Source organism: Corapipo altera, unplaced genomic scaffold (genome assembly GCF_003945725.1).
Source record: "Corapipo altera isolate COAL_440 unplaced genomic scaffold, ASM394572v1 48b, whole genome shotgun sequence".
Lineage (NCBI taxonomy): Eukaryota > Metazoa > Chordata > Aves > Passeriformes > Pipridae > Corapipo > Corapipo altera.
Window position 1 is genome coordinate 13181917 of NW_020884884.1, and position 27986 is coordinate 13209902.

Below are 27986 nucleotides of genomic sequence, written 5' to 3' on the forward strand. Positions count from 1 at the left end.
GATGCATTGAAATGACTTCCAGAATAATGTTTCCAGAACAGTGATCCACCAGTAGGAAACTGTGGGTGGAAGGGTTCATCATCCATCACGTCTCTCTTTAGAGTTCAAGTGTTTAATTAGGAAACATTTAGGATATTGTTTGGAATTCTTTATAGAGCGGAGATGCCTGCAAAGAGAAGGGAGCTTTTATTTCTTCCTTAATGTATTCTCATTGTAGGAGAAGAGATGAAGGTGTCATCCTGGTATATAACACCTTGTCAGAGAAACTGTGCAGAAAGTGAGAGATTGTTTTCTTTGGAACCTCACAACTTTCAAAGTCACATCTCTCTCCCAGAAATCTAAGCCTGCAGTTTACTAGGAGAGAGGCATAGTACTTGTTACCTGTGTTATTGAAGCTATGTCATCATGCACAAAATAATACATGGGAAAAGGAAATTAAGCTCTCACATGAAGTACTTCAGTCACCTGAGAGTCCAGAGTTCTGATCCCTTCTTCAGGGAACACACAGTTATTTTACCAATTAATAATGGTCCCTAGAGTAATGCTCAAAACTGAATACTGCCTTCTCTCAGGTGTATATTTTAAGTCCTCATGTGTTCTAAATCAGCAGGTATTGCCACCAATAGGCAACAGCTGAGTGAAAGCTGTTGATTAGTAGTTTGGGATCTTCATACATTATACCTGACAGAACTAGGTGGCTGTCTTTGTTATCCTCTAAATAAAAATCTGATCCTCTTTGTCCTCAATTTCTGTAAATATGGATATTTCTGCATACATCTGAATGGTGAGATGATTTGGTTTTTTGTTTCAGTGACAAAAAGACTGCTTTGGAAGTAAGTAATATAACAAAAAAATAACATTTTAATGTCTAAATCACACTAGTATGTGTAAGCACAGTGAAAATTTCAGGATGGAGATTTTAAAGCTAATGAAGAAATTATGTAAGCACACACATGTGCCAGCTATGCAAATACAAGTTACAGAAAGAACTTCTAAAGTTGGATTTGCATTTATTAACTTTGTAGTTGTATGCACAACAGGCAATTACACAAGAGTTAATAAAATAATAGTAATAATGATTTGTACTAGGTAATTGAAATTTATGAAGGAGTTTTGGTTTCTCTAATAAAGCTGTGATGTCTTCAAGTAGAGCTAATGAGTATAGTGGAAGTGACTAGCATGAATAAACTTAATGTTGCATTTATCAAACAAAGATAGTAAAATATTTTTAAAGGTGTCTGAATATTATTATCATGATTATATAAATGACAAACTGAGGTAGGAATGCAAGTCACATTTTGATTTGCTTTGCAGTTCAAGTCAAATGGAATGCTACAGTCTTTCATCTAAACACCCTTTTCTCCTACTCAGGAAAATCTTGGCTGTTATTTACAAAAACTGTCTGAAGTGCTGGTATGCTTCAGCATTACTTCCATGCCTGGGGCATGTTACCCAAAATGCTGTTGCGTTTAGCTATTTGATTTCTTTTCTCATGTTTGCACCACTTTAACTCTACCTGTTTGTTATTGTTGAGTTCAGGTGTGTCTCTCTTACTCTGGAGAAGTAAATGGATTGCTTTGGGATCAGGGTGTCACTGTCTGTGCCTCTGAGGTCTGTGAAGAAAGAAAGAAAGAAAGGAGATCTCTGAATGTGAGAACGTTTTTGTTTGAGCATAGCTCATGTTTTAAAGTACTGTTTTTTAGCTTAGGGCTTACATTTAGGTTACTCTCTTTATCTGAGAGTTTTAATTCTGTGTTCTTTCTTTTCTTCTGTGCCATTGGATATATTTAGCACTTGATAGCAAGTGCTTTTGCACACTAGAAAATTTTGTGTAATTTGCAAGTGAGGTGAATCCCATCCAATTAGAATGGTCCTTGCTTTATTTGGGGTTTTCATCTGGATGGAGAATTAAGACCTTTGTGCTGGAAGGGGTTCACTTTTCTTTATGTTCTTGTTTCATTGCAATTATCTCCTAAAGAAAGTATGTTTACTGCAGGGCAGGATGAAACAGTATAGAATGGTATGGATTATTGTTGATTTGGGGGGATGCAATTAGGAGGAAGAGGGGAAAACTCCAGAAATAACATAGTAGAGGAAGTGTCAAGCAAATCAAGTTGTTGTTGAGTTATGGTGTTAGTAGTTTGGAGCTCTGCTGTCAGCAGTGAGTAAGGACTGCAAGGGGGCACAAAGGTTGTAAGTCAAGGTAACATACATTGGCAGAATTATGTATCAGTATTTTGAGAGAACTAGGTATATGGAATTAGGTTCTCCATTTCCCTCCTCTCCCACTCCTTCCTTGCCTCCAGCTGAGCTCCTAATGGAAAAGCTGGGGTGAGGGGAATGGGAAGCAGCAGAAGGATGTTTATTGCTGCTTGGTAGGAATATAAATTAACTAGCTAATGATGTGCATTGAATAAATGGGTTTTGTGGGGTTTTTTTCTAACTTCTTAGCACACGTTGCTACCAACAGTCTGCCTCTGCCTTTCACTCACATATAAGGATGTGTAAATTTGACCTGTTCCTAGGAAAGTGTCACCAAACCAAGTCTTGTTTTTGAGCATCTTCCTCTCTACGGGAACCAGAAATTCTTTCCATTTCTGACTACAATGCAATGTGGGAATGATAGGTCTGGTTGCCAAAGCTCTAGGAACCATTCCACTCTTCAAATAATAAAGTGGGATTTTTCAAAATCTATGAGAGCAGAAGGAATGGTGGTGGTTCTCCCACACTCTTTTTATTTTTTGGTAAATTCTGAAATTTCTATGGGTGTGGAGCTGATTGGTGTTCATCCCCTCCAAATGTGCTGCTCATATAGGGAGTGAGCTATACTAAAGGTGCCAGAAAGCTTCACAGCACCTTTTCCTTAAGCTGCATTTCTGGAGGGAGTTTGAGCTGATAGAAGTGGGAGTATTCCACATTCTCCTTTAGCAGAAGGAAGAAAAAGGAGGGGTTTGGTGTTATTACTGGGCATGCTGTATTTAGGAAATGACAGAAAAAGGAAGGAGAGGGGTGACGGCCTTAGGTGAGATCAATTCTGATCACTGGTGCTGAGGAGCTAAGAGAATAATTGGACTGACATAGGCAGTAAAAATGAGTGAAGCTACACATCATGCCTATTGACCTTGGAATTTAACCTAGGACTTTGCCAGTTTAACCTAGGAATGAGAAAGGAGTGGTTTGCTTCTTTCTGAAAACGAAATGACTCATCAAAGAACCTTCCATAAATATAGGTTAGCAGTCTGCATTGTAGGTGGAGATAATGCTTGCTTCAGCTACTTTAAGTTTGGTGTAGAAGGTGGTGTGATCCAGTCCCAGAGTGTAGTCTCATGTCTGCTTTCTGTCACACAGCTCTTTAGAGCCCAGCTTTCTGACAGTATCTGTTGCAGGTTCACTCCAGGTTATGTAGGATTCTGTTCTTTTCCTGCTAAATAATCCAACCTGCTTCCGCCCTAACTCACTGGCCAAGCTCAAGCCTTCCTTGCTCATGTATGTAGGAAACTGGAGCAGTATCTTCAGACTGGGAGCTGTCTCCTGAAAGCTGCTTCACTCCATTCAGTATAAAAACTTACAAAACACAGTCCAAATCCTCGTCTGTGGCCTGCAATGACTGTCTTCAGCAAGTAATAAAGAAGATGGCTGACTGCTTTAAGAGAGTGCTGCAAAAACATTTTGCTTGATTTTTTTTTTTTTCTGGTGGTTGGTGTTGTTCTTAAATCCTTTCCCTCCACTTCCTTGTTTTATCTTCTTTCCGTGCTTGTTTTGCACAGGCTGACCCTGAGAAATGGGGATTATTCACTAGGGTGGTAAATTCAATTCCTTCCCAAGCCACTCTCATAATTCTCACTGTCTCTCTGAGGATCACTCAAGCAGGAAGGTGTGAAGAGAAATACTGGTGAGAAGGTGTGAAGAGAGGAAAGACTTGCAGTAACAAAGATGCTTTGGCACAAACAGTTATGATCTTTTCCTGCTTGGTTCATTTCTTCATAAACACCCAGATCCCTGAACTGTGTATTCTCTGGACAGCATGTCACTTAATTATTTTTCACTGGATGAAAAAAACCCTGTAATTCCACTAAATTAAAAATAGAACTGGAAATAGGCTTGGTTTGATCTCTGTGGTGTCTGAGGCAGATGAACAAGATTAATTCCCGCAATTAGATGTTAATTGATGTCTGAGCATGTCTATTCCTAGAAACAGCAAGACCACGTATAGCATAACTAGCACCATTAAAACAGCATCGTCTACCCTCTGTGCTCAGCAAGCACAGAACTGGAGGAGGGGGGAGCTTGCAAAGGCCCTGCATCTAAATAGAGCAGTGGGGGGTGCTGTGAAATGAGCAGAAAGTTGTGATGAGGAAGATGGAGTGCAGCCTCCCCGAGTGGTTCTGATCTGGTGGTTAAATGCACAGAGTATTACAGAAGAACGGTGGCTTTGTTTGTTGAACCTACATACACTTTATTTTCATTCTATTGCTGGTCAAATCTGCTTGAGATTCACATCATAAGCAACTACAAAGGTTTATTACAAAGTGATGAAATACGTAATAAAGAAAAGAAGAAAAAAAAACCCCAGAATTTTTCTTTGGCCTTTGGAAAACCATATACTAACAATTTTGATTAAATGGAATAAGAGGTCACTGAATCTGGTCTTTTACCTACTGTGTGTAACAGCTTCAGCTGCATCCATTTCAATAATGAAATTCTGTTTCTGTACTACCTGTGCCTTATATATAAAGCACCATGCACTGTATATATTTCATTTTGTTTCCATTTTACAATACAGTAAAAATCTTTTTCAACTAGAATAGATGTTAGCCTTGGATACTGAAGTGGTGAATAGAATAATAAATCCTGTGCATCACTAGCTTGACTTTCATCTAAGAGTCTCAAAAAGCTTTATAAACATCAAGTAATCTTTCCAGCATGCCCATCACAACTGGAGAGTATTACCACAGCTCTGCAGCTATTATTATTATTTTGTATCATTGCATCTAAGGGCTCCAATCAGACTTGAGACTCTACTGTGTATGTAATGAAATGTTAAGGGACTTAATAATTTTAATAATTGTTTAAAGACCTCTAAACAGTTATTAAAAAACAGGAAAGGGATACAAGATGCCAGAGGAATGCAGGATAATAGTAGAAGGGGAAGAAAAAAAAATTGCAACTTGGGGAGTGACCAGTGTTGGAACAGCATGATCTGTCCAACCATTGTCATATATCTTGTGGGCAGTTCACTGAAGATGAGACCTGAAGAATTTTTTCAATTACTCTTTAGATTTTACTGTGTGACTGCTTCCACGTTTAAAGGGCAGCGCAGGAAGGGCATGCCTCAGGCACATAAGTGATAGCTTCATAAGCGATTAAGTTTGCCTCAATATTAGGAGAAAAATTTTTAGAGTGGAGTTAACTGAACTGTGAAGGAGTAAAGACTGTTGCGTTATATGAGGTAGTAATGCAAATGGAACCAGTGGTCCGAGGGAAAGAGGAAAACAGTGGCCAGCCCTTTGTCTTAGCAGAGCTGACAACAAGCGGAATGTGGATAGACCTCCCTGTACCAACACCTTGTGATAATCTCAGTTCTGTAGTTCTGTTTCTAGACATGCTTAAGGAGGAATTTGCTGCAGCAAAAGGAGAGCACTAAGACTATACCAGAATATATAGAATATTGTATACAGCCTGGTCACCTGTGGCCAAACCAATTAAACTGCAGCAGGTGTGGAGTGAGTTCTTCTGTTGATTTAACAACTGCAGAAGCAATTTTAGGAAGCAATGTCTGGCTTGTTTAGCTGTGCAGTGATTTTGTATCACTCAAGCTTACCCTTGCATTCTTGGTGTAGTCTAGCAAGTGGGGTTTTCACTAGTCTTTTAGGTGAAGGAAAAACTTCTTTGTGGGATTTCCTCCTAGCCTGTGCCAGTTAACACCTGAGGCAGTAGGGAGAGTGTTTAGCTCGGAGCACCCCCCTACGGTGACAGTTAAGGGGGAGTGAAGTGAATGTGAACCATCCATGCTGGGAGTTGTTTTTTCCTAAGCTGGGAAAAAAAATAAGTTGAATGTCTCTCAATTTACAGCTCCTCTAATGCAGTTAGACTGCAGAGCTAACAGGGGTTTTATACTTTCAATCTTGGGTCTCTCAAGATGCAGCATCTGAGGAGCATCTACAGCAGACTTATTCAGTTTACCCTGAGATCTGTTCTCCCACTTCTGAGATGCACATGCTCATGCCTAGTTCTTACCAAGGGCAGAGATCATACCTCTGATTGCTCCCAGCTGCTGGGTACAGAAAACACCTGGGAGAGGAGAGTGCTTGTGATTGCTGTGTGCAGCTGCTGTTGGACTAGATCCCTCCTTCTCTAGTTTCACCCTATGACCCCACCTCTGTTTTTCTCATTTGTTTTCTGATGACCTGGCTGTTCTTGGTAGAGCTGAAGCAGAATTTGCTTCACAGTCCAGGTCTAGACAGCAGTCTGCTTTTTTGAGCAGAGTGCCTCACCTGTGTTGCTTCTTTCACCAGTTTAGGCAGGTCCAGATCATCCCTGATGTAAGAGTGCTGATGTGCAGAAGCCTGTACCATTGAAAGTACAACTGTCTGTACACTATAAGCACCTGTGTTAACAACAAAACAGAAGAAAACCGTCAGAGCCCTCACACTGCTTCTGCCACCCAGACTGTTGGATCCCAGGTGTTTCTTAAGTACATGTCACACTGCTTCTCCCATCCTCTACATTGTCCAGGACTCCCACAGTACATTAGGCTACCTTTGTCCTCACACTCCCACAGTGCCTGTGTTAGCTCAGGTTTGTTAGCATGGACCCCTTTGCCATTCCACACCATTGGCAAATATTGCTGCCAAGTTCTGCCTCAGTGGCTACAGGCAGTGCAGTGGACAGAACATGTATCTGCTGAAACCTTTGTACAGGTCTGGCTCTTCGTGCTCTTCCTTAGCGTTGTCACTGGGCTTAGGTGGCTGAGTGTTGGAGAGCTGAGGTTCGTGAATCTTGGGCAGCGAACCTCTGTGTGCATTGTGTGAAATGTGCGTGCTTAAGAAATTCCTCTTGTGAAGTCTGTGTTCCTTGCTTTCTGCCATGTTATCCCTGGCTTTAATCTAGAATCCCAAAGACTTTGTGGTCTAGGTCTTCCAACCCAAGGATAATGGACACAATATAAACATGAAGCTGTGCTTTGAATGAATTAAGTCAGGATGACTTAGAAACACTGGCTGTTGGTTTGTTCTCTTCCTGCCTAGCTTACAGAAAGCTATTTTATCTGTCTGGGATTTGCACAGGTAAAGGAAAAGAGGGGTGACACTTTGGGTGACTGCCGTTTAACATCAGCAAATGGGGTATTCCTTTTGTGTGCCTTGTTTGCGCATTCCAGGACACATCTCCCTGTTGGTCTGTAATATCTGTGTCACTTCCTGATGCAGTGAGATTTCACAGCCATTTTAGTGCCAGTCTGCTGTCATAAGCAGTGCAAGATCTTGCAGCTGTTGGTCTCTTTTAAGATGTCACTGGATTTGAGGATCCAGCTCAAAGGCAATCAGCCAGGGCTGTTAAAAAGACTGCACAGATCCGAGTAGTGCTTTGCTTGGCCTGCTGGCTGGCTGCCATACACTGTGATTCTGCTAACTTTTGTGAGGTAATACAGGTTCAACTCTGGTCAGTTCTTAGGTGAGAGGATGCTAAGGGAAAAGCTTGTGCTGCAAGGAGTGTAGTGCTTTGACGGAGGAGCTGGCATTCCTCTCCCTTCAAGGGCAGACAGCACTTTGCTGTGGTAACGGGGATGTTGTCCTTCTGGAAGTGCCATCATTCATGCACTACATGAAAATTGCATTTGGTTTATGCTGCAGTTAAAAACTTCCCAAGGCACTGAGATTCTTATTCTGCATGGCCTGTTCAAATTTCCATGTAAACAACTTCAGTGCTGCCTCCCTAAATCTACATTCCTACGATAACAAATGTTTGAGGTACTATGTGTGTGAAGGACTGTTTGCAAGAGAAGAAGAATGCATATGAAATATTACTGAAGTGCTGGTGATAAATGGTAACTTAGTACAAGATTTTCACTTTAACCATGTGGGAGTCATTTTACTTTGCATTTGCAGTGGGTTAAGGGCATATGAGGCCTTGGCTACTGTTGCTCATTGGACAAGCCGTAATCCACGGTACACCATATTAACCCAATCACTTTCAGTTCCATTCAGGATGGAGACAGCAATTTCATTTGAAAATGACTGGGTTTTTTCATGCCAAAGAAATGCGCAGTGTTGCCAGTGTGCTCAGAGGGATAGTGATTAATCTGTGTTTAATCCACACACTTGATGATTTTCCTGTGTGAAAAGGATTGGGCTTTGTTTACTTCTGTGTAGGAAACTCAGCAGAAGAGTGTTCTTTGTATTCGAGGTTTCCTTTCTGAAAGAGCAAATAATTTGTACTGTGGCCCTTTGCAACTGAGGTTACATCTAGCACTAAAATTTCAGTAGTAGAGTGAATGTTTGGATTTTTCTAGTGTAAAGGATAATGAGATGTTCTGATGCCTTATATCATCTCCAAAGGGCAGATCTCTGATGCCTGTGGCATTCTAAATGCCACGTGAAGTGTTTCAGTTCTCTGATCAGGAATTGTTGGGCACCTGGGCTTCGTGTGGGACTTCTAATACTTCTTTGTTGCATTTAGACTGACTTGACTGCAGAGTCACAGCAAATATTTCTGATCATATTTTAGCATTTTTGCTGCCTTTTAAAATCTAAGATGAAAAAGAATGTAATGAGCCACCTAATCTGTGCAGTCCTTGCTCTCCCTTTCTTACATGCAAGAGGAACTGCTCTTTTTTCCTCTTGCCACTAATTGACTTGATCTTCCCTTTATGCTGCTGAATCTAAGACACTGCTATGCTCTTGGATCAAGGAGGAAAAATGGCAGGTACAAGATAGGTCAGTTCAGCTACCACTGGGAAATATGTACTAATTACACTGATTTCTCACCTGTACCTTGAATGACAGAATTGCTTGAGAGATAGAGGGTGGGGGCCCAAGATTAACCATTGTAACTAAACTTGCCTTTGAATAGGGAACCTTCTGGGTAATTTTTTTGCCTGCTTGATGCCTATTTTACAAAGCTGTGAAATGATTCTAAATGAGAGAAAAGAGCCTAGCCAACATACACCATCTCAGATGTCCTATTTGGATTGTGGGGAGATAAGAGAGATAGAGGAGTGCTGCATAGCTGTAATTAATAATAAAAAAATAATCTATTTTTGTTATTCAAAAAGCAGTTTTGTTTCATCTGTTTGGGTTCAGCATCTGACATCGACTGGCTTGTGCAGCTTGACTCTGGACTTCTGGACTTCTGATCTCAGTGGAAATGTATTGGAGAAAACAGAAATAGAGCAAATTAGGAACCAAAGCCATTCCCATGCTAACTAATTGAATATATCTGTAAACATCAAACAACCCCACAATTGCTGTTGAAGCTATTGCATGCAACAGTCATGAAAATTCTCAAAGCATGCAGATATAAAACATGTTGGCAGATGGGAAAGGAAGCTATAAAAAGGGAGAGCTTTTTAAAAACATTTGGATTACAGGTTTACACATCTCATTTAAAAACAAACAAACAAAACAACAGAGCTGTTATGCAAACCATTTCCCTCTAATTCCTGCACAGTGTAGTCAACACATACCATTTACATTGTACAGTAAAGAGCAGCCATTCAGAATGAGCCAAGCCACTGCATAGGTTTGAAGGCCATCTGTCCAACTGCTCAACTGTCCATCACTGGAGACCCAGCGTTACCTCTGGGCTCATGCAGACCTGCTGTTATCTCAGTTTCTCTGCTACTGTCATTTGTTGACATCAAGAAATGGAGGTTATGGAAGATTATTTACATGACTAAACGCTACCTTATTGGCAGCTGCCTTCTGTCTAGCTATTTCTTTGCAAAAGAAAGAAGAATATTGTCTTCATAGCTCTTCGTGGCTTATTTTTAAGTTGTGCATCAAATCTGACAACAAAAATCCGGGTTTAAAACTCTGAATTAAATTAAGTAAGCTCATTGTTCCCAGATCTCCTGTTTATGCTAAATGACTTTTTAGTTACCCTTGGCTGCAGAAAATTCATTATCTTGGGTATACTGTAGTAATGCAGGTTGGGCATATCAGCTGAGCTGTACTAGTTCTTGTTTTTTATTTTTTTTTTTTTTAGTAGATGCAAGTGGTACCAGATGCAGGTCTCATGCAGCAAAGGGTACAGCTGCTTAGTTTCATCCCCTTTGTTTCTGATGAGGTGTGTTGTAGCAGTGTAGCAGTGAGGAAGAGCTGCCTGCTTGTCTGTACCGTCGGAACCACCTGTACTTTCTCTTCGAACAACATCAGCAACAAAAGCTATTCTTCTTAGGTGGAAAACCTTTAGCAGGAAAGAGCAATAACATGGCTAGGGAAACTCCAACAGAAGAGAGAGTCCCTCTCCCTTTCCACAAGGACAGAGAGATAAGAAAGGGAGAATTTGCTCTGAAACTCTTTTTACTGGCTGCCTTACCAAGCACATCTCAGTTTTTCATCTATTTGAAGAGAGGGCTTATTTTAGAGCCTAATAAACTAGAACATCTCCTGGTTTAGAGATTGAGAGCTTGTTGGTGTACTTTGATGTGCTCATTTGAAAGAAAAGGTGGGGAGTAGTTCCACATGAATACTCCAACTGATTCAGGGTCCTGTCACAGCCTATTTTTCTTCTCTCCTTTTACTTTAATTGGACAAATGAAAAATAATGAAGAGGGGACATGGAACAGGCTACCTGGATCAATAAAATTGTCAGTTTGGCTGCATCAATGTAATAGGCAAGGCTAATGTCATTTGGCTAAATAAATGGGTATGTTTTGTGCAGCATTGTGGTTGTCCAGAGTACTTTAAAAGCAAAGATAATAACAGAGCTTAGCAGCTGCTGGCCAGTGTGGCCTGGTGATCTTAGAGCAGAAGAGACCTTGTCCAGTTTTCAAGTGGAAAGGGTCTTTATGCCAAAGCAAAGAGTAGGTCATGAAGCTCAGCAGGGCAAGACTGGGCACAGTTTAGCTGCCAAATATAACAAATAACACAAGATTTTGCTGAAGTTTGGTCAGTGTTGCTGCTGCTGTCTTTGTTGCACTGTGATAGTGCGTTGATACTGCCTGTGCAGGCAGGAGATCTCAACACTGGATGTGCCCAGGACCCACAGATCTGGATTGGTGGCAAGGATTCAACCAGACTTGCTGTAGATAAGTACAGCCCTAACATAAGTACAGCCCAAACAGCTGGCCAGGTTTGCAAGCCAGCTTGAGCAATGCCACAGCATTCCTAGAGAGGTTTTCATTAAATACCAGTGGAAGATGGATGAATCTTAATGGTCAAACTGCAGCAACTGCTAGTTTATTTAGGAACTACTTTCATATCAGCCACATACCAGAAGTTTTCACAGTTATTTGATCTCTTAATTCTCAGCTTTAGTTCTTTGCTGCTAAATGTGGCAGTTCAATAAATTTTGTCCACTGATCACTAGATAAATACAGATGTGAAATTGAAGTGCTACCAAAGACCTGATCTGTGGTAACCATGTGAGATGGGGGAGAATTTCTACTTCCAAGGCTGCTAAAACATAAATGAAAAGAAAGTCTTTTAAACCCTAACCTTCAGGTTCTGGGTTTACATTTTTCACGTTCTCCTTCAGGACTGATTTTATTTATATTTAGGATCACACAATTACTTTATTTTCTCCTACACACAGGCCATTCTGAAATTAATACTGACAGACAGTCTCTTAATAGTCTGCATATAACACTTTTCTGCATGTATTTCAGTGCTTTACAAATAGGATTGCACGCTTTGATCCCTTTCCCAAAGGGCAAATACCTTCGGGAGGAAGGACACATTTACCACATTACAAGCAAAATCAAACACCCTCTTAGTGTGAGAAAGGGAAGAACAGTACTCCAGCTAACCTTAGGAAACTCAAATGGCTTGTAAGAAGTCAGACTAGTCAGACCACTGTAGCCCAGTCACCTTGGCTAGTGACCTGTTCTTTCAGTAATCTTCCATGTCTGTTTTTCATTTCTTGTGAAAATGAAGTACTGAGCCAAAGCATTAGTTCAGCATAGAGCCAGATACTTTATGTTGGATCTTGACATTGTGCAATCACTGATGCAGGACTCAGAATGAAATGTGGCAGAGAGATTTACTGTTTCTGTTCCTGAGGAGCACTTTGGTCTTTTACCCAGAGGTTGGGTCAGTGACTGAAACTTGCTTCTGCAGGAAGCTCTGTGTCCAAGATGATAAAATGGGCACTGTCAGTTCACCAAATGGAGGCTGGTTGATGCTAATTTTAAAAAACAAAGCAACTGCCCTTGTTGCATGCCAGGAGGACATTTCACCTAAGTTTTGCATCCCATTCCACCCCCACCAAACTTTCCAGTACCATCAAATACCAGGACACCATGCAACTTTGGTGGGATCTAAGAAGGAGCTTTGTGTGGAGCATGGGTGTCCCTTCACTGATCTTCACTTGACAGATGTTCAGGACCTGAAACAAAACTTGAGGGATGGGGAGAGGGAAGGTTTCATCTTGGCCTTCAACAGTCTGGAGTAGCATTGGGACTCCTACTTTTTTTCCTTTCTCTTTGAGGGCTTTCAGTCAAGCATCTGCCACAGTGCTGATCTGCCACTTGTCTGAGGAGAGAAAGTGGGTGGATGTTATTGCAGAGGAGATCTTAAGCTCTTTCTATTGCTGGAAGAGAGGGTCTGCAGAGTACAGGCAGACCATGGCCAAGTGGTGTAGGGGCAGAGCATGGAACTAATACAGGAGATGCCTCACTAGCTCCAGCACTGCACCAATGCTGTACTGTCATTATTATCTTACACATCACTGCCCTTCTGTCCTGCCTATCTACCACAGATAGTGCAGGAAATGTCACAGTGACTTCTCTCCACAGTAGCAGGGGGTTGTACCCTTTTCTCTGCAGAGGGGCTGGTGCACAGGTCTCAGCCTGGCCTGGCAACTCTGAACTTCTTGATACTGCCTGTGACTGCGGCGTGATGAGGAGCTTGTGTGCCAGTCACGCTGGGGATGATGTCTCTTTCACTGGTTTGACACAGTATGGACAAACACAGAAATGGAGCTTGATTCTTTTATGTGGGTGGCTGTGGACTGTAACTCAGAGCTGGCTACCACAATCAAATAAATCTGGGATAAGTGAGAGCTTTAGAGCCCAGTATTACTTCTCTCTCTTTGCCAAATTACATGAACTAATTGCTGAACTGCTTGCAGGGAAAGGCTGTCATCTGTGATCAACTAATGCCTGTGTGAGACTGTCCTGTGAGTGTCATAGGCTGACTGCAACTTGAAGAATGTGACTGTGTTTCATATTCTCGAGAAGGAAGATCTTTTTTATTTTTTGGGGGGACGGTGGTTATGTGTGGTGTTTGACTAAGTCTTAGTTGCTTGGCTTTTCACCAATACAAAGGAAGTTGTTATGCTTCTTGATAAGGCCTATGTGCCAGCAGAGAATTAAAACAAAAGATGGTTAGAACAGCATCATGTAAACCCATTATCTGTTGCAAACCTTTGAAGTTCAGCCGCCTTCATGGACTGCAAGAGTTGGCGTGCAAAGCTTGTACTTTTATTTGTCTGGCTCTGCTGGCACAGACAGGGCCCCAGCAGCCACAGATAGCAGACCGAATAATTTGTATGTAACAGAAGCACGGCACAAGGAATGTGTCCCCTGGCTGAAGTGAGAAAGTCACTTCATCACCGAGGTTTTCTTAAATTGAAGACTTTTTACCTGGTAGCTCTCGACTAACATCCTGATGAATTCTGTGCAGGAAGAGTTTACACAGGTTCCTTGGAAGAATTTGCTATTTTAGATTTCTCTGTTTTTCTATATTTAAACAATCAACCCCTTAGCCATATGCTCTAAAATAAAGGATGAAAATTAGACATTCTAAGACTTAATGCTTTCCTTCTTCTCATATGCTCTGGAGTAGCTGTTATCTAGTAATGGAATTACACAGTATCCACAAACTGTAGTTCACAGTTAAGCTCTCTCAAACAGAAAATTACACCAAGAAATCCATAAACAGTAAGAACAGCAAGGGTCAGACTGTCTTACCATGAAGAATTATATGGTGCAGAAAGCCTATTACCTTTTGTTCTTTCTGCTGTTAATGCCCCAATCTCAACTCCATGGAGCTTTCTGAGAAAACAGAAATGTAATGTTGTATTTGAAATGCATTTCCATATCAGAATTCTATTTTGGTACATTTTACACAAAACTGTGTAATTTTTGTAGTAGAAATTTAACTCTGATATGTTTTATCTGCAGACTGCTCTCAAAATGATTGATCCTCCTTGCCTTTACTCTAGAAAAATGCTGAATGTTGGCTGAGGAAAACTGATCTGTGTTGATGTTAAGTGACTGAATCTGGGCTGGTGTGAAATAAAGGCATTAATCTTTCTGCCTTGCTGGATGCATGCAGACTGCATAGGGCCTAACATTTTTTTCAGTTCCTGTGGAGTGATTTAAGTTCCATAGGCTTGTTGAATTTTCTTACCTACCTTTCTGCTACCAGCCAAAGAAAAGAAAGCCACCCCACAATGCATAATTCAATCACAGATCAGCACTGTCTTGTTTAATACTTTTATCTCTTCATAAACAATTTTATTGTTTCACACAACAAACATGGTTAGAAAGAGCAGGTATAATATACAACTTGATTGCCTTCAGGGACTCATGGATAGGTTCTGTGACTCCTGAGATCTTCCAGGGCTTGGGATAGCGGAGGTGCCACCCCAACTGCTGAGCCCATGGACAGCTGGCACGTGCATGCAGCTGAGGCAGCATAGTTGGCTTTACCTTTATCATCCAGACGGAGATCAGCAAAGGCAAGGAACTGTTTCTGATTCATGTAACAAGTTTGACTTTGGTCTACTTGACCCATGGTTTCTGTGTCAATAGAATCTGCCTGTTTCAGTAGCTTTTAACAGTGGAGAATTGTCGTCATGAAGCTTGATGTAAAGAAACTAAACAAACCCACAGTATCAACCACATGCTAATAATCTTAAATCAACCACTGTGATTGATGTTTAGCACTACTTGGCAAATGAGTGATAGATAGCTTAATATTTTATCCCCAGAATAACAACATTAGGTTAAGACTGGCTTAATGGAAAGGAACAATTAAAGGCAGAACAAAGAGTGAGTTTTTTATTCTTGGCCTGGATGGGTATTTGATACTTGCAGAGGTGGTATTAAACACTGCCCACATATCTCCAGTGGCTGCAGTATCAAACTATCCCTAAGGTTCCTCATATTGAGAAAGTCCACAAGACAGTTCAGAGAAAGGAAGAAGGGATTTAAATTGGAAGTAGAACTCAGCCTAATGTTATTTGCTACAGTGTATTAAGACATCTCTAGGAGTTTCATATACTAAACAGCAGCAGTCATTTAACACTTAAAAATTAACATTTTCATTACAGATGGAAACAGCTACCAGCAATACAAGCCTCAGTACCTTTAGATGTGGTCATCTCTACTGTTATGTTGTCTTCACACAGACTCTGCCTCTCAACATGACAATTTGATGTGGAAGTGGGCATTATAGTTAATGAGGGAGATTTTACAAAAGGGATGATGGAGAAAGCCTATGAAAATCACAGCAAATAGAGAAATCAAGGCCTGCATAGGTGCTAGAACAGGCCAACAGGTTAAAGTTTCAAAGAGCACATAGGACTTGCTGCCTCAAGCAGAGGCAAAGTATTGCTATTGATGTAGCAGCTGAAATACAGTCAGCATCACTGAGCTGATCCTACACACACACACACACGCTTCCCTTCATCCTTCAGAGTTCTGCGCCCCTGGGACAGCATGACACACGCTACTGAGAAAGATCAGTAACCCAACTGTGTGCAGTCACTCAAACCTCTCAGCTGTTAGGGGGGTGTTTTCAGTGGAATTGCAAATGAACATAATGGGGGTTCCAGGACTAAGTCCCTAGCAGTTAATAATGATTAAACTACACCTACTATTAAGCAGGCAAATTAAGATATGGGGACAAGCTACATCTCCCCAGAAGACAAGCCAGACAAGGACTGATAATATGTATGTGGGTGTGCGGAAAGTGAAAGCTGGTTTTAGTCCAGCAGCATAATTCTGCTACAGCCATTTGATGTCCCAGGGGATTTGTGTGTGTTTACGTGTCCGTGTATGGAAAGATCCATTTGGAACTATTATTTTTGAGAAGACCTGAGACCAATCAGTCAAAAAGAGAAAACAAGTGGTATGCAGTGTGACTTGAAAATAGCTGTATAGCTGTAAGAGCTGCTTGCCTGATGAGTACTTCCACCTAGAGAAATACTGGGGGGTGGAGGGGGAAGGTGTAACAAAGGGTAAAACGTCTGCTTGCAGACAGAATAAAGGTTACACCTCTAGCACATGACACACTATCCAAATGAGCAGGATTCATGCAAAGCTGATATGGGTGGATGAGCCAAAACATTTTTAGGCAGCTATTCTCTTAGCACTCTAGAACAGTTGTGACGGCCACAGCAATTAACTTTGCTGTGGAGCTCATCATCTTCCTCATGCTGCTGCTAAATGTAGTATGTTAAAAGATGCCTCCAGAAAATGGGGTAGCTAAAGCTTTCAGGAATCTAAAGCAAACGTCTATAAACACTGCAGGAGAAGGTGAGGGGGAGAAGACAAATTACTGCTGGAATGAAGAATGAATTTAGCTTAACTCTAGCTCAGACTCTTTTCTCCTTCCTCTAAGAGTCTTGCATTTATTTGCTCCTTTGAAAAGCTGAGAGATGAGACTAAATGTTTCAGGAGCTAACAATGAACCTTTCATTCAGCTTGCTTAATACAGCAGTGCTGATCATGCAGGCCTCTTTCAAGGGATGATACAATGCTGTGCCTTTTCTTTCTTTTTTTTTAGGATTTTTTAAGGCTAAGAGCCCCTGAACAACCTAAGAGGAGAAAATCACCCCAACATTTTCAAGTGTTCCTTCCAAGAACCCTAAAGAAAGCTCCTTCTGGTGTTGCATCTCTGATGTAGAGTATGACTTCAACACTTCACTTTCACAGATGTCAATTTTTTTTTTTCCTAAAAATCCTCTAGTTTGAATGCGGTTTTCCATCCTCCCTGAGCATGCTAGTAGAGGAAGTGTCTTCTGCAACTCAGAAAAGACTTGAGGGGACTAAGCAGCAAGGAATCAGTGGGTGTCATCTGTCCTTTTGTGTGAAGGGAGAGCCAACAGACAAGAGTAGGTCTCTATAATTTTATTCTCATTACTTACACAGTCACTGCACCGTGCTACAAGTTATTAACTCACAGCATCCTACTGCACGTTAGGCTTTGCGCAAACCCAGCAGAAAGGAACATTCTGCTTATGCTTAAACTATTGCCATCAACACTTGCTACTATCTGAAGAACAAAACCCTTTTGTTAGAGGATGCAGTTATCATCATCTTTAAAAACTATATATAATTTCAGTAATCTTTTCCTAATGCTTCAGATGCATGTATTGAACTTGAAATCATTTACAGTTAGTCTTATAAAGTTCTGCTTGTTTTTCTTCTAAAGAAAATAGCAGCATATTGCAAAATAGGAAGGTCCATTAGTAAAATATGTAGTTATTACTAAATAATCCATCAAAAACGTTTTCTAATTACGACGGTCCCATTTAATTTCTTTGCATATAACATGTTGCAGACTGGACTCAGACACAGGTATATTCACAAAGATAAAGCAAAATAGTTTTCTGTATTACCAAGTCAAAAAAGTTGGTGCTGTTTGGCAAGTAGTTATCTGCCTCTTTGCTGTTTTATGATCTGAGCTGAATGGAAGAGGAAGGTGGATGTGATCACTAAGCACTTATCACTTGGCACCCTCTGCTTTTATGCCTTCTTTCCTCCTGATTAACTTCAGATTGGAAGATGAGATGTCCAGAGTTTATGGGAAGGTGTGTTTGAACAATATCACAGAACTGCAGTTCAAAATCCCCGTAGCTCAACATCCAGAACAGGTAAATTGTGTCTGCATTATGTTTCAGTTAACTGAAGAAATAGCCTGACACTGCAGTAAAATACAAGGAGGTTATCACTTCTATATACCAACATCTATATTTTAATCCACCCAGACTGACATGCAGGGACTTGTAAGAACAACAAAGTTGATGTTGGTTTTTTTTCCTGTGGCGAGTACTGAAAAGCCAAAAAGAGGAACATTCAAGCAGAACTACTTTCAAATGCCCAGCTGCACATGCTGACTGCCCCGACAAAAAGGAAAAATGAATGAAGACTAGGAAGAGAGTCCTTCTCACTGATGTCTTTCAGAAGTGGCTCTTCCCACCAGCAGCAAAGTTTGCTGTCCCAAAACAGCTGCTGATAGTGAGAAATAAAGCCCACTATTGCAAAAGTTTACCATGTAAAGCGTACACTGTAAATACTTTTGAACAATTTAATTTTATGCACTCTTTTTGCACCATGGTCCTTTGTGTAGTAAAGTGTGTACAGACACAGTCTTAACTAAGCATCAGATTATTAACTGGGTCCACTAGAATTGTATCCTTACACAGCAGCTCCTGCCACAACAGTTTTTGAGTTGGACCAAAGCTTACTCATGTTTATATTATTTTTGTTCTGTGTGCAGAATTCTAATCAGGTACTTGAGTAATGAAATAAACCATCTGTTGCCAGTAAATACAGTTCATTTTAAATAGTGTGATCTTACATGTTTCCATTTGTTTTCTAGGTATAAAAGTTTCCAGGAGAACACAAACTTATTTCCACCATGAATTGGCTACAAGCTCATTGTTACATTAAGGGATTACTTTGATTAGACCTTCTCTTTGCTGTTCCTCTGATGACTGACAATTTCAGTAACTACAATACAACAAAGAGAACGTTAATTCATTTGTCTGGGCATTTAACTGTCTATACATCAATTGCGAGGACAGGTGCTGTCAAATATTCCACTGGCACATTGCTTGGAGTCTATTATAAAATCTGTATTTTTATGACTCCGTTAGTATCAGTTTTCCTCCCCAGTGTGTCTCTGTACTGAAATAATCATTGTAAGATAACAAAAAAGTGCTTTTATCTCCTAGAGATTTATATCTAAGTTGTAGCATAATCGCAGAAGGAATTGCTGATGGCAGAATGAACTGACCACCACAGAGAGTACAAAGCTAAATATAAAGAGGACATTGTATTCACTAGGCCAGGGGATTACAATTTAGCCAAAAGAAAAGTCATGCAAAATTCAAGTTTTGAATGTATTTATCACCTTCCATTGAGTAGATAAAAGCAGTTAATATTACTTTTGGACTGCTACAATTGCACCAGGACTCTTTTCAGGGTGTTGCCTGTGCACTACTGAAGAGTAGCTCCTGTTCTCAGGTACCTCATGTTACAGTTACACTGATGCTCATTCAAGACACTGAGCTGCTTCAAAACAGAAATTGCTGCAATTAACGACATGCTCTGGCACAGCAACCTTCACTGGCAATTCTTGTTTATCCTTGAAGCCCTGGCTCACAGCCAGTTGTAGGTTTGAAACTTGATGAAAAGGCAGAGCTGTTTTATGTAACTTACCTTTACTAGAACACAGCCATCTTGTTCAAGAATCATGAAGAGTTTTATAATTGAAAGTACTCCATGAATTTGAGAAAAAAAAAAAGCATGTATGTGTCCCATGAATCAGGCATAATTTCAATTCCAAATAATTTTCAAAATTGTTTTTAAATAATTATTTCTATATTCTCTCTCCCTCTAGTACACTAAATTGTTTTTTAATTAGCCTTGTGTTTCTAGCATCTAAACATTTAAGAAACAATAGTTATTCCTCTATTTACCCATAAGGAATACAGCTATTCTAGGTGAAGTTGTCAAAGTGCATGAAAGAACATTTAAGACATTTTAATGCCAATGATACAGTGCACAATATGCATTCGATGTAGAGAGTATGCACAGCTTATTCACTTGACTACTGTATCTAACCTCAAAGTTAAATGGACCAAATTGGCTACAGCAGATTTGCTTATAAAACAAACGACTAAAACCCAGCAGACACACTCTCCTTCCCTTCCAAGCCAGCAGAAAATCCTGTCCACCTTTCCCCAATTGTAAATTCAGCTTGAAGTTACTGACCTAATGTTGGTATTTTCTCCATTTATATTTCTTACATAAATTTACAGCAGAAGTGGTGCAAAATAGCATGACCTGTTGGAATAGGCAGAAAGGAATTCAAACTTTAATCTGATTGGTTTAATTTTTTTTTTAGCATGAGGAAAAAGAATAAAGTTACAAGGTTCTTTTAATATTTTCACAATGTTAAACTAAAACTGAGCTCTAGGCTACATGTGTAAGTAAATCTAGAACACAAAAGGGTTAAATAAGATCTTCTTTTAAGATACAAGAACTTAAGCTTTCTTTACGTTTAACAAACTTCACAGAACAGATACTGCAAAGGAACAACCCCCTCCCCAACTTCTTGCTTAAAGTGAACATTGTCCATAATTCACATAAACTTTTAGTGTTCTCTCAAGAGCCACCTTGAAACCATCTGTGCACTCGTAATGAGATTAAAGAGAATATTAAGGAGGAACAAAATAGCATCTTCAGTATTAATGCAGAAAAGTCTTGTGTATCAATCAGAATGCCCATCAAATGCTAGGATAGGATTTTGTATGAAAAGAAAGTGCGTATCACAGCAGCCGCCAAAATTCATGTTATTTTAACTCCTCAAAGCAAATGTAAATAATATTCTTGGACAATCCCTCTCACCAGGACCATTTCCTGAAAATGCAGCACAATTCAGAAGATTCTGCTGCTGTTTTCATATTCTTGAATAACAACAACAAGAAAAAAAACAGCTTGCCTTTTGGATAGCTTGCATTTATGACGATGGGACACTTCTGATGGTTAATGCTAATACAGTCAGATGCTGTGTGTCTGGAGAGACATATATATATATATATTTATATTCTTTTTTTTAATCAGTTGTCTCCTTGTTAAAGTTCCTAACTGGCTACCAAAGTAACAATATAATTTGGCCTATAATGAGTTAATTACCTGTAACAAGTAGAATGGAGGATGACTCATACAAGCTCACTCCCAAAACACAGGGGTTTTTCAAGTGACATGTCACTTCACCCCCTGGATGTTTTAGATCTGCCCAGTATTTGAAGATGAGACAGTCTTTTCTTCCCTCAGGTTTTCTTACAAATTTACCCACTTGTTAATAACTTACTAATAGACTGAGAAGTTAAATTCATTCAGGATTAAGCTGGGCGACATCGGTACAGATTCTTTTTACTTGCAAAAACCCCGTGTGCAGCAGGAGACAGCCCGATTATGAAGTCTGCTTTTTTGTTTCCAAACTGACAAAACTGGTGCAATTCGGCTCAGCTCAATGTGACATACCATAATACAGAACCATAGGTCTAACCACATCCAGAACATTCTATTTTCCGTGTAATGCTTTTCACATCCACTTGCTATACTTGCTTTGCGGGCAGAGATTTTCTTGAGAGCGTTCAGCTGCATAGAAAGAGGGCTGGTAGAGCCCATTTGATTATCTCATTGACACTCTGGACGTGAGGAACACAAACTCATTCTGGAAAAGGGTGGTTTACAGGTTGTTCCCCAATACTGTTACTGAATTCCGTTTGCTACAAAATGTCCTTTTTTTCCCCAATATATAAGTCTAGCTACAGAAAGTCAGTCTGTAGAATCCAGCCATGGCTACTGTGCTGTGAATTAGCCTTATTTGATCAATTATCAGATACCTGCACTTAGCAAAAGGCAAACAAGAGCCAATCAGGTTTCGGCCGGTGGGAATGGCTGCACTGCTCAAGGTACGTGGAACCTGTTCACACAACGCGTAGAATCTCTGTGGATGCCATGTAAAAAGTATGCACCATTTACTGCTCCGGGATGGAGTTGGCTTTAAAGTGAGATCATAATTTAACAGAGAAGAAAGAAAAAAAAAAAGAAAAAACCCAAAACCCTGATAGGTTCTTTATAGTAAGATACATATAAAAATTTTTCATAAGAATCTCTGTCCCCCTTTCTTTTTGGCTTCCTGGGAAGAACCAGAAAGGTGTTCCTACCCCAACAGAATCCCTGATGCTGGTGACACTGCCTAACTCAAAAGCCACACGCAATGAAGGCACGAGTGACCAGTCAGGTCTTCTGGGCTTAAGCAGCTGCAGTTGCTGCTCTTAGTAGTATTTCACCTCCTCAGGATTCACTAGCAGTGAAGAGGTGAAAGGCTGCACATTAAACAGTTTGTCTGAAAGCCATGTGCATAGCAAACTTTTACACCAGCTTCTATACAACTATTTGTTTTAACTCTGCAGCTGGAATGTTTCCAGCATAAGGCTTTTAGAGTGACTCCAGCAATAACAGAAGCCTTTGGATTTTTCTCGCTTTGTTTAAATCCACTAGCCATACTCAAAAATAATATTTCTCCATGTTTTATTTTTATGTGGTGGCTAGCAGGCACCTTAGTAACCAGCCAGAAATCAATTTCAACCACCATCAACCCCTAAACTACAGTACCAGGACGGTTGGCTAAAGAAAGGAAACTGATTGGCTGTAGTCTGAAACTTGCCTAGTACAAGGTGTCTGGCTGACTTTGTCCTAAATAAGGCTAACATTAGTGAACTAAGAGAACAGCATTTGGTTGCAGTCTTGCACTCAGGAACATCCTTCGCCAATGCGTTGGCAAGATCTCCCTACTTTCCGATCCAGTTTCACCATTTTCATAATGGCTTCCTCACGCCCACGCCCCATGTGGTCAAACGTGCAGTCATGTTGTTCGGGCAGGCGATGTAACATACAGAACACGTAACCTGCCGTGGAGAGGGAAACAAAAGATACAGTTAGGGACTTGGCTTCAGTGGTGGAATCTTACCTCAATCAGAAGTGAAGGATCCCCACTCACCAGGGGATTACTCAGTTCTCAAAAATTAATGCCAGCTTACAAGTTTTTACTTGTCTTCCTTACAGGGTATTAATAAATATTTGATCATTTACTGCATTTTGCTGATCATTTATCAACACAGTACCAAAGCTCAAGTCATATCAGATTTGTGGGGGTTTTTTGTCATCCTCTCTTCTTACAGAGGAAGCCTCCAAAATCATCTAAGTTAGGTATACCCAGATAGTAACAAACCTAATGCTTTTGGGTTTTGATCATCTTCACTGAAATCATGTCTACTTTTAAGCAGAGTTGGTTGTCATTTCTAAAATTCGTGCCTATGGTACTCTAGGTTGAACTTCCAAGCAGACATTTCAGTCAGAACTGTAAAATTTAGGCACCTTTCTTCCTCCTCACTGCCAACATTGGCAGCGACTTCAGGAGAGTTCACTGCTCCTTCACTGTTCCAGTTTTCAGAAGCTTCTCTTTGTGAACCATTCTGACACTAACCACAGGGGGGAACAGGCATTTGACACAGGGCCATGTCATGCCACATCATCTTGCTCTGTAGTTGAAAAGATGTAGGTTATTTTCTCTTTGTCTAAAGCTAGTCAATGTTATCCAGCTTTCCAGGGAGCATGTGACTTAGAAACATGTCAATACTTTTTCCTGCAGGTGAGGAGGGCATCTTCCAGAGCTACCACTTTCTAGCCTACAAAGGAAATCAGCTTTTTTCTTTTTTGTCTGTAACACTTTAACAGTAAAGAAATTGCCTCAAATTTCCTACTTCCAAAAGTAATGTTAACTAGCAATAAGTAGTATTAAGATGATATAAGAGGGAAAAGAGTCACACAGTTAGAGGGCTCATGCAGCCCACTGCTTACAAAATGAAGTATGGTATTGCCTCTATGCTGTGATATTTTTACTGTCTGATGGTACAAAGGGCAACACACTGCCTCTTACTTGAGTGCTTTACATTACTGATCCTCAAATGCTCAAAAGATACCAAACCCACGAAACTATGGTATTGGAGAGACGGAAAAGGATAAAAATGAGTGAGTGAATAATTGTTTGCGCATACACACACACACACACACACATATAGATATATAAACAATACATGCACGAAGCATTTCAAGTTCCTGGACTATAAAACGTCAACTGCAGGAGAGAACGACAGGCTACCTTTATATTAGGGTGATTGTTAAAAAATCAGAGAGGGGAAAAAGTATCACATATGGAATTATTAAAAAAAAAAAAAGAAGAAGAAAACTGGATTTATCGTTGCTCTTTGTTTCAGTAGCATCAGGCTGTGAAAAGACACGACTATTATCTGTGGCTGGCTTTGAAACTCAGTTCTAGGAACAAAGCAAGAAAGGCAAGTTTTTTGTATTGGTATATACAATTCAGAAATATGGATGGACACATGCAGATTGAATTGATATGTATCTCGCCCCTTGTGATCATTGCCTCCCATCTCAGTCTGGGTCATACCACACTCAAATGTGACAAATACCTTTCCTGAGGTGCCAAAAATTCAAAGTCTGATTGTTAAAATGGAAACATCCTTGGACTGTAGGTTCGGTACTGAACAGGCATTTCACTCAATTCTTTCTCACATGGTCTGAAGGCTTCCCTTACTTCTTGAAATAAAATTTCAAATTGCTGAATCAATGTCCACTGCAGGTACAAGAATACATAAACACCTAACTAGATGAGCTCGAAAATGGAGTTCATCAGCTTATCTGCAATGAATGTGCAAGAAGTAGATGCACGAAACCCTGCAGATATGGACTGGGCAGGAGGCATCTCAGTCCTTTATATGCAAAAACTGTTTTTTAAATCCTGATGGTTTTACAGATCCTTTCCAAGCATATGTAGAAATGCCATCTAATACTGTCTAAAAGAGATCTTGAAAATTTATACAATCTTCTACATTGCTTCAGCAAGACCCTTTTGACAGTTCTATAAATCAAGTAAAAACGTACATATACAACATGATTTATCACTTTTGAAAATGACCTTTCAATTGCCCCATCTTCTCACCTTCTACAAAGCCTCCTGTCTCTTGCAGACCAGCAGAGCTTCATGATGTTTCTTTCTACATTGCCACCCCCAATACAATCTATTCTGTCCTTTGCTGTATCTTTATTTCTTTTTTGAACACCTTTTAGTTCTTTTTAGAGTACGTTTTCACATAGGAAAATCTGTAGTGTGTACTACATTTATTCCATGTGATACATTATTTATTTTTTTTCCCTTAGTCAAGTATTTTTTTATGCAGAATTTCCGTAACTATCCACAAAAAAATGACAGGTGATTTTCATTTTCCCAGAGTATGGGAACAGCATTTCTAATTTCAGCAACTAAATAGTCTAAACCTGTTATTAATATCTACATATTTAAATATGTATTGCTAATTAGAACAGACAGTACCTAGTGAAAGAATACCCAAGCACATTTTGAATGTTACTAAAATAGTTTTGCATATATTGGCTGATCTTAAGGAAGGGGGTTTATTCTTTTTGAATTAGCAGTGCCGATCTTCTGGAAGTTCCATTTCCAAAAAGAGAATTCAGATCTTTAGTCTCATTGCTTCAAATGCCTAGGTCACTTCAAGGATCGGAACTTGTATTTTTGTATGTTTTATTTGAAATTTAAAGGACTTTTAAACACTGTTATATAGTAGCTAATTGAGTGACAGTAGTTCTGGACATTTTTTCATTAGTTCAGAGTGGATATATTCAATTAAGTTATTACTGCTATATTCACTCCTTACTTCTTCATTGCTTTGGAAACGAGGAAGGACATTCTGTGGTCTGTGTGTGCACAAATGCCTGATGTCATATCAATGTCATCAGTTTTTACAACAGTTCCATTATTAACTTGTGTATTCTGGGGCAGAAGACCAATATATGCACTTGTATTTTGATCCTTAAAGCCAATCCACATTTAGAAGCGAAACATTTTCTCCTGAGAACTCTGCTTTTATAGTTATAAAGTAAGTTAGATAAATGAACTCTTGCAGTGCATTTGCTGTTAAGTTCATTACGGGACGGTATCAAATACAGGTTGTCTCCTCTACAGGAATTTACTGAGAAATGCTTCTTTTAGCACACCATAACTAAAACACAAAATAAATAATGTTCTGCGAGGGGAAAGAGCACTGGAAAAGGGAATCCATCTGCCAACTAAAGTTCATTTACCCAAGTCATCAACCAAAACCATGCCAAACTTTCACTCCAAGCATAGAAGATTTCAATCTAGTAAATGTAATAATACATCTCACTGCACTGCAATTGTTGTTTTCTGATATTAGAAGTAAACTATGAATCACCTACTCCTCAGGTCTCCAAGGCAAACATCTTGGAAAAACATTATGTAGTGCCTCAAAACATCTGAGCTCCTCTGAGCACCCCAGAAACTACTTGACAATACATCATCAAAAAATTCACTTCCATTTCATCATCAGAGCATAAATGGCTGAAGCCACAAAGCAATGCACTATCTCTGCCATACAGAGGAGTCATTCAAAGGAAGCTCAAGATTGCATACAAGAAGCTGTGAAGTTGCTTTCATCATTCCTGAGGAACCTCCTGGGAAAGGTCAGTTGGAGAGGACATAAAACAATATAGTCTCCCACATTCAAGACCAGAGAATATCACAGACCTACAGTTTCCTCTGCATGGGTGATGATGAAAAATGATGGCATATTCTTCATTGTTACATTCAAGAACACTAGTTAGATGGGAGTATGGAATGACAATAAGCAAACGTTTCAACTCAAACCTACACTTAATTGTTAAGTTTTTGTTTTCAAATTCTAAAATCAGTAAGCAACTTAAATACCAGTAAAATGATAAGTGAATATTCAGAAAAAAATTAACTAAATAGCATATTAATCCACAACACGAAAGTCAGATTGTAATTTTTGTGGGCCCCTGATTTTATTCGAATTTCTTTCTTTTTGTTAACTTAACAGAAAGTAGTCAGACTTTTTGGAATGTGGCACAAACGCCTAGAAACTGGATTACTGCAAGCTACCAGTGGAGAAGCACAGCACACTGGTGGGACTACTCTAGTGGATGTCCTTGGCCAGGCATGGAGGTTCCAGACTTTGCTAATGTACTGCTGGAGAACTTCCCACTGTTACATAAAAGATATAATAAACATAATGATCCCTATTATGTGAATAGCATTGTGACAGAAAGGAAACTCCTTTTTCTCCCACACAGAGATTCTGGTTCTGATCTCATTGATAAGACATTCAGAAAGCTGCTAAAAGAAGACAGATTGGTTTGAGTGCATGATTTGAAAAGTGGTAAAAGTGCCAAACAAACTTATTAAAGATTTACACAGCTTACACATTTACAAAGTGACTATAAAGCATTTAAAAGCATCTCTGCTGGAAACATCTTGATATATATTACCTAAAAAGTTGCTGTCTGCTGCCACAATTACTCTGATATTCAGTATATTCATACTTTTGTTTTTGAAGTATAGGGAGCATATCTGGACTCTGCCACACAGCGCATGTGTCACATGGATAATTTGGCAGCTCCATTTACCAAAGAAAACTGAACCTCACGTATGTAGAGGTACATTTCTGTGCTTCTGAAAGCTAAGCCATTCAAGTATCACTGTTGACAGGAAAAGACAAAGCCCTTCATTGCCAAGTACCATCAATCATCTTAACTATTCACACTAGACATTTATGTTTTCATTGCATGCACTAACTGCTCTGAAGGTTTAGTTTTCTATACTACAGTGACTCCTCTTGATTCCTTCAAAGAAACTCCCACTAGTAGGTAAAAGAAAGTGTAGTCAGTATTACCATAGAAATCAGAGATTCTGGTACTTCAAAATCATCTTACCTGCCCACTAGTATTGGTATTTATCATTTCCATTCCCAAGGCAAAAGTCAGAAGTTCAAAACTGTCAAAATTTGCAGCTTACACCATTTTCAAATTTTATTTAATAAACAACCTGTTAGCATAGAGCCCTATACAAACGTTATTTTAAAGCAGTCTTAATAATGAC

General features: G+C 39.7%; 1 protein-coding gene across 2 annotated transcripts in view; it reads right to left on the reverse strand.

The window, feature by feature from the left end:
* Positions 1-16935: 16935 nt before the first annotated feature.
* The window catches only part of ZFAND3 (zinc finger AN1-type containing 3), a 136758-nt gene continuing 125707 nt past the window's right edge, over positions 16936-27986 (reverse strand). For both annotated transcript variants that reach the window (XM_027641725.1, XM_027641726.1), the window contains exon 7: positions 16936-22878. In XM_027641725.1, the coding sequence (XP_027497526.1) occupies positions 22724-22878 (155 nt within the window). In that variant the 3' untranslated portion in view covers positions 16936-22723. The remainder of the gene's footprint in view (positions 22879-27986) is intronic.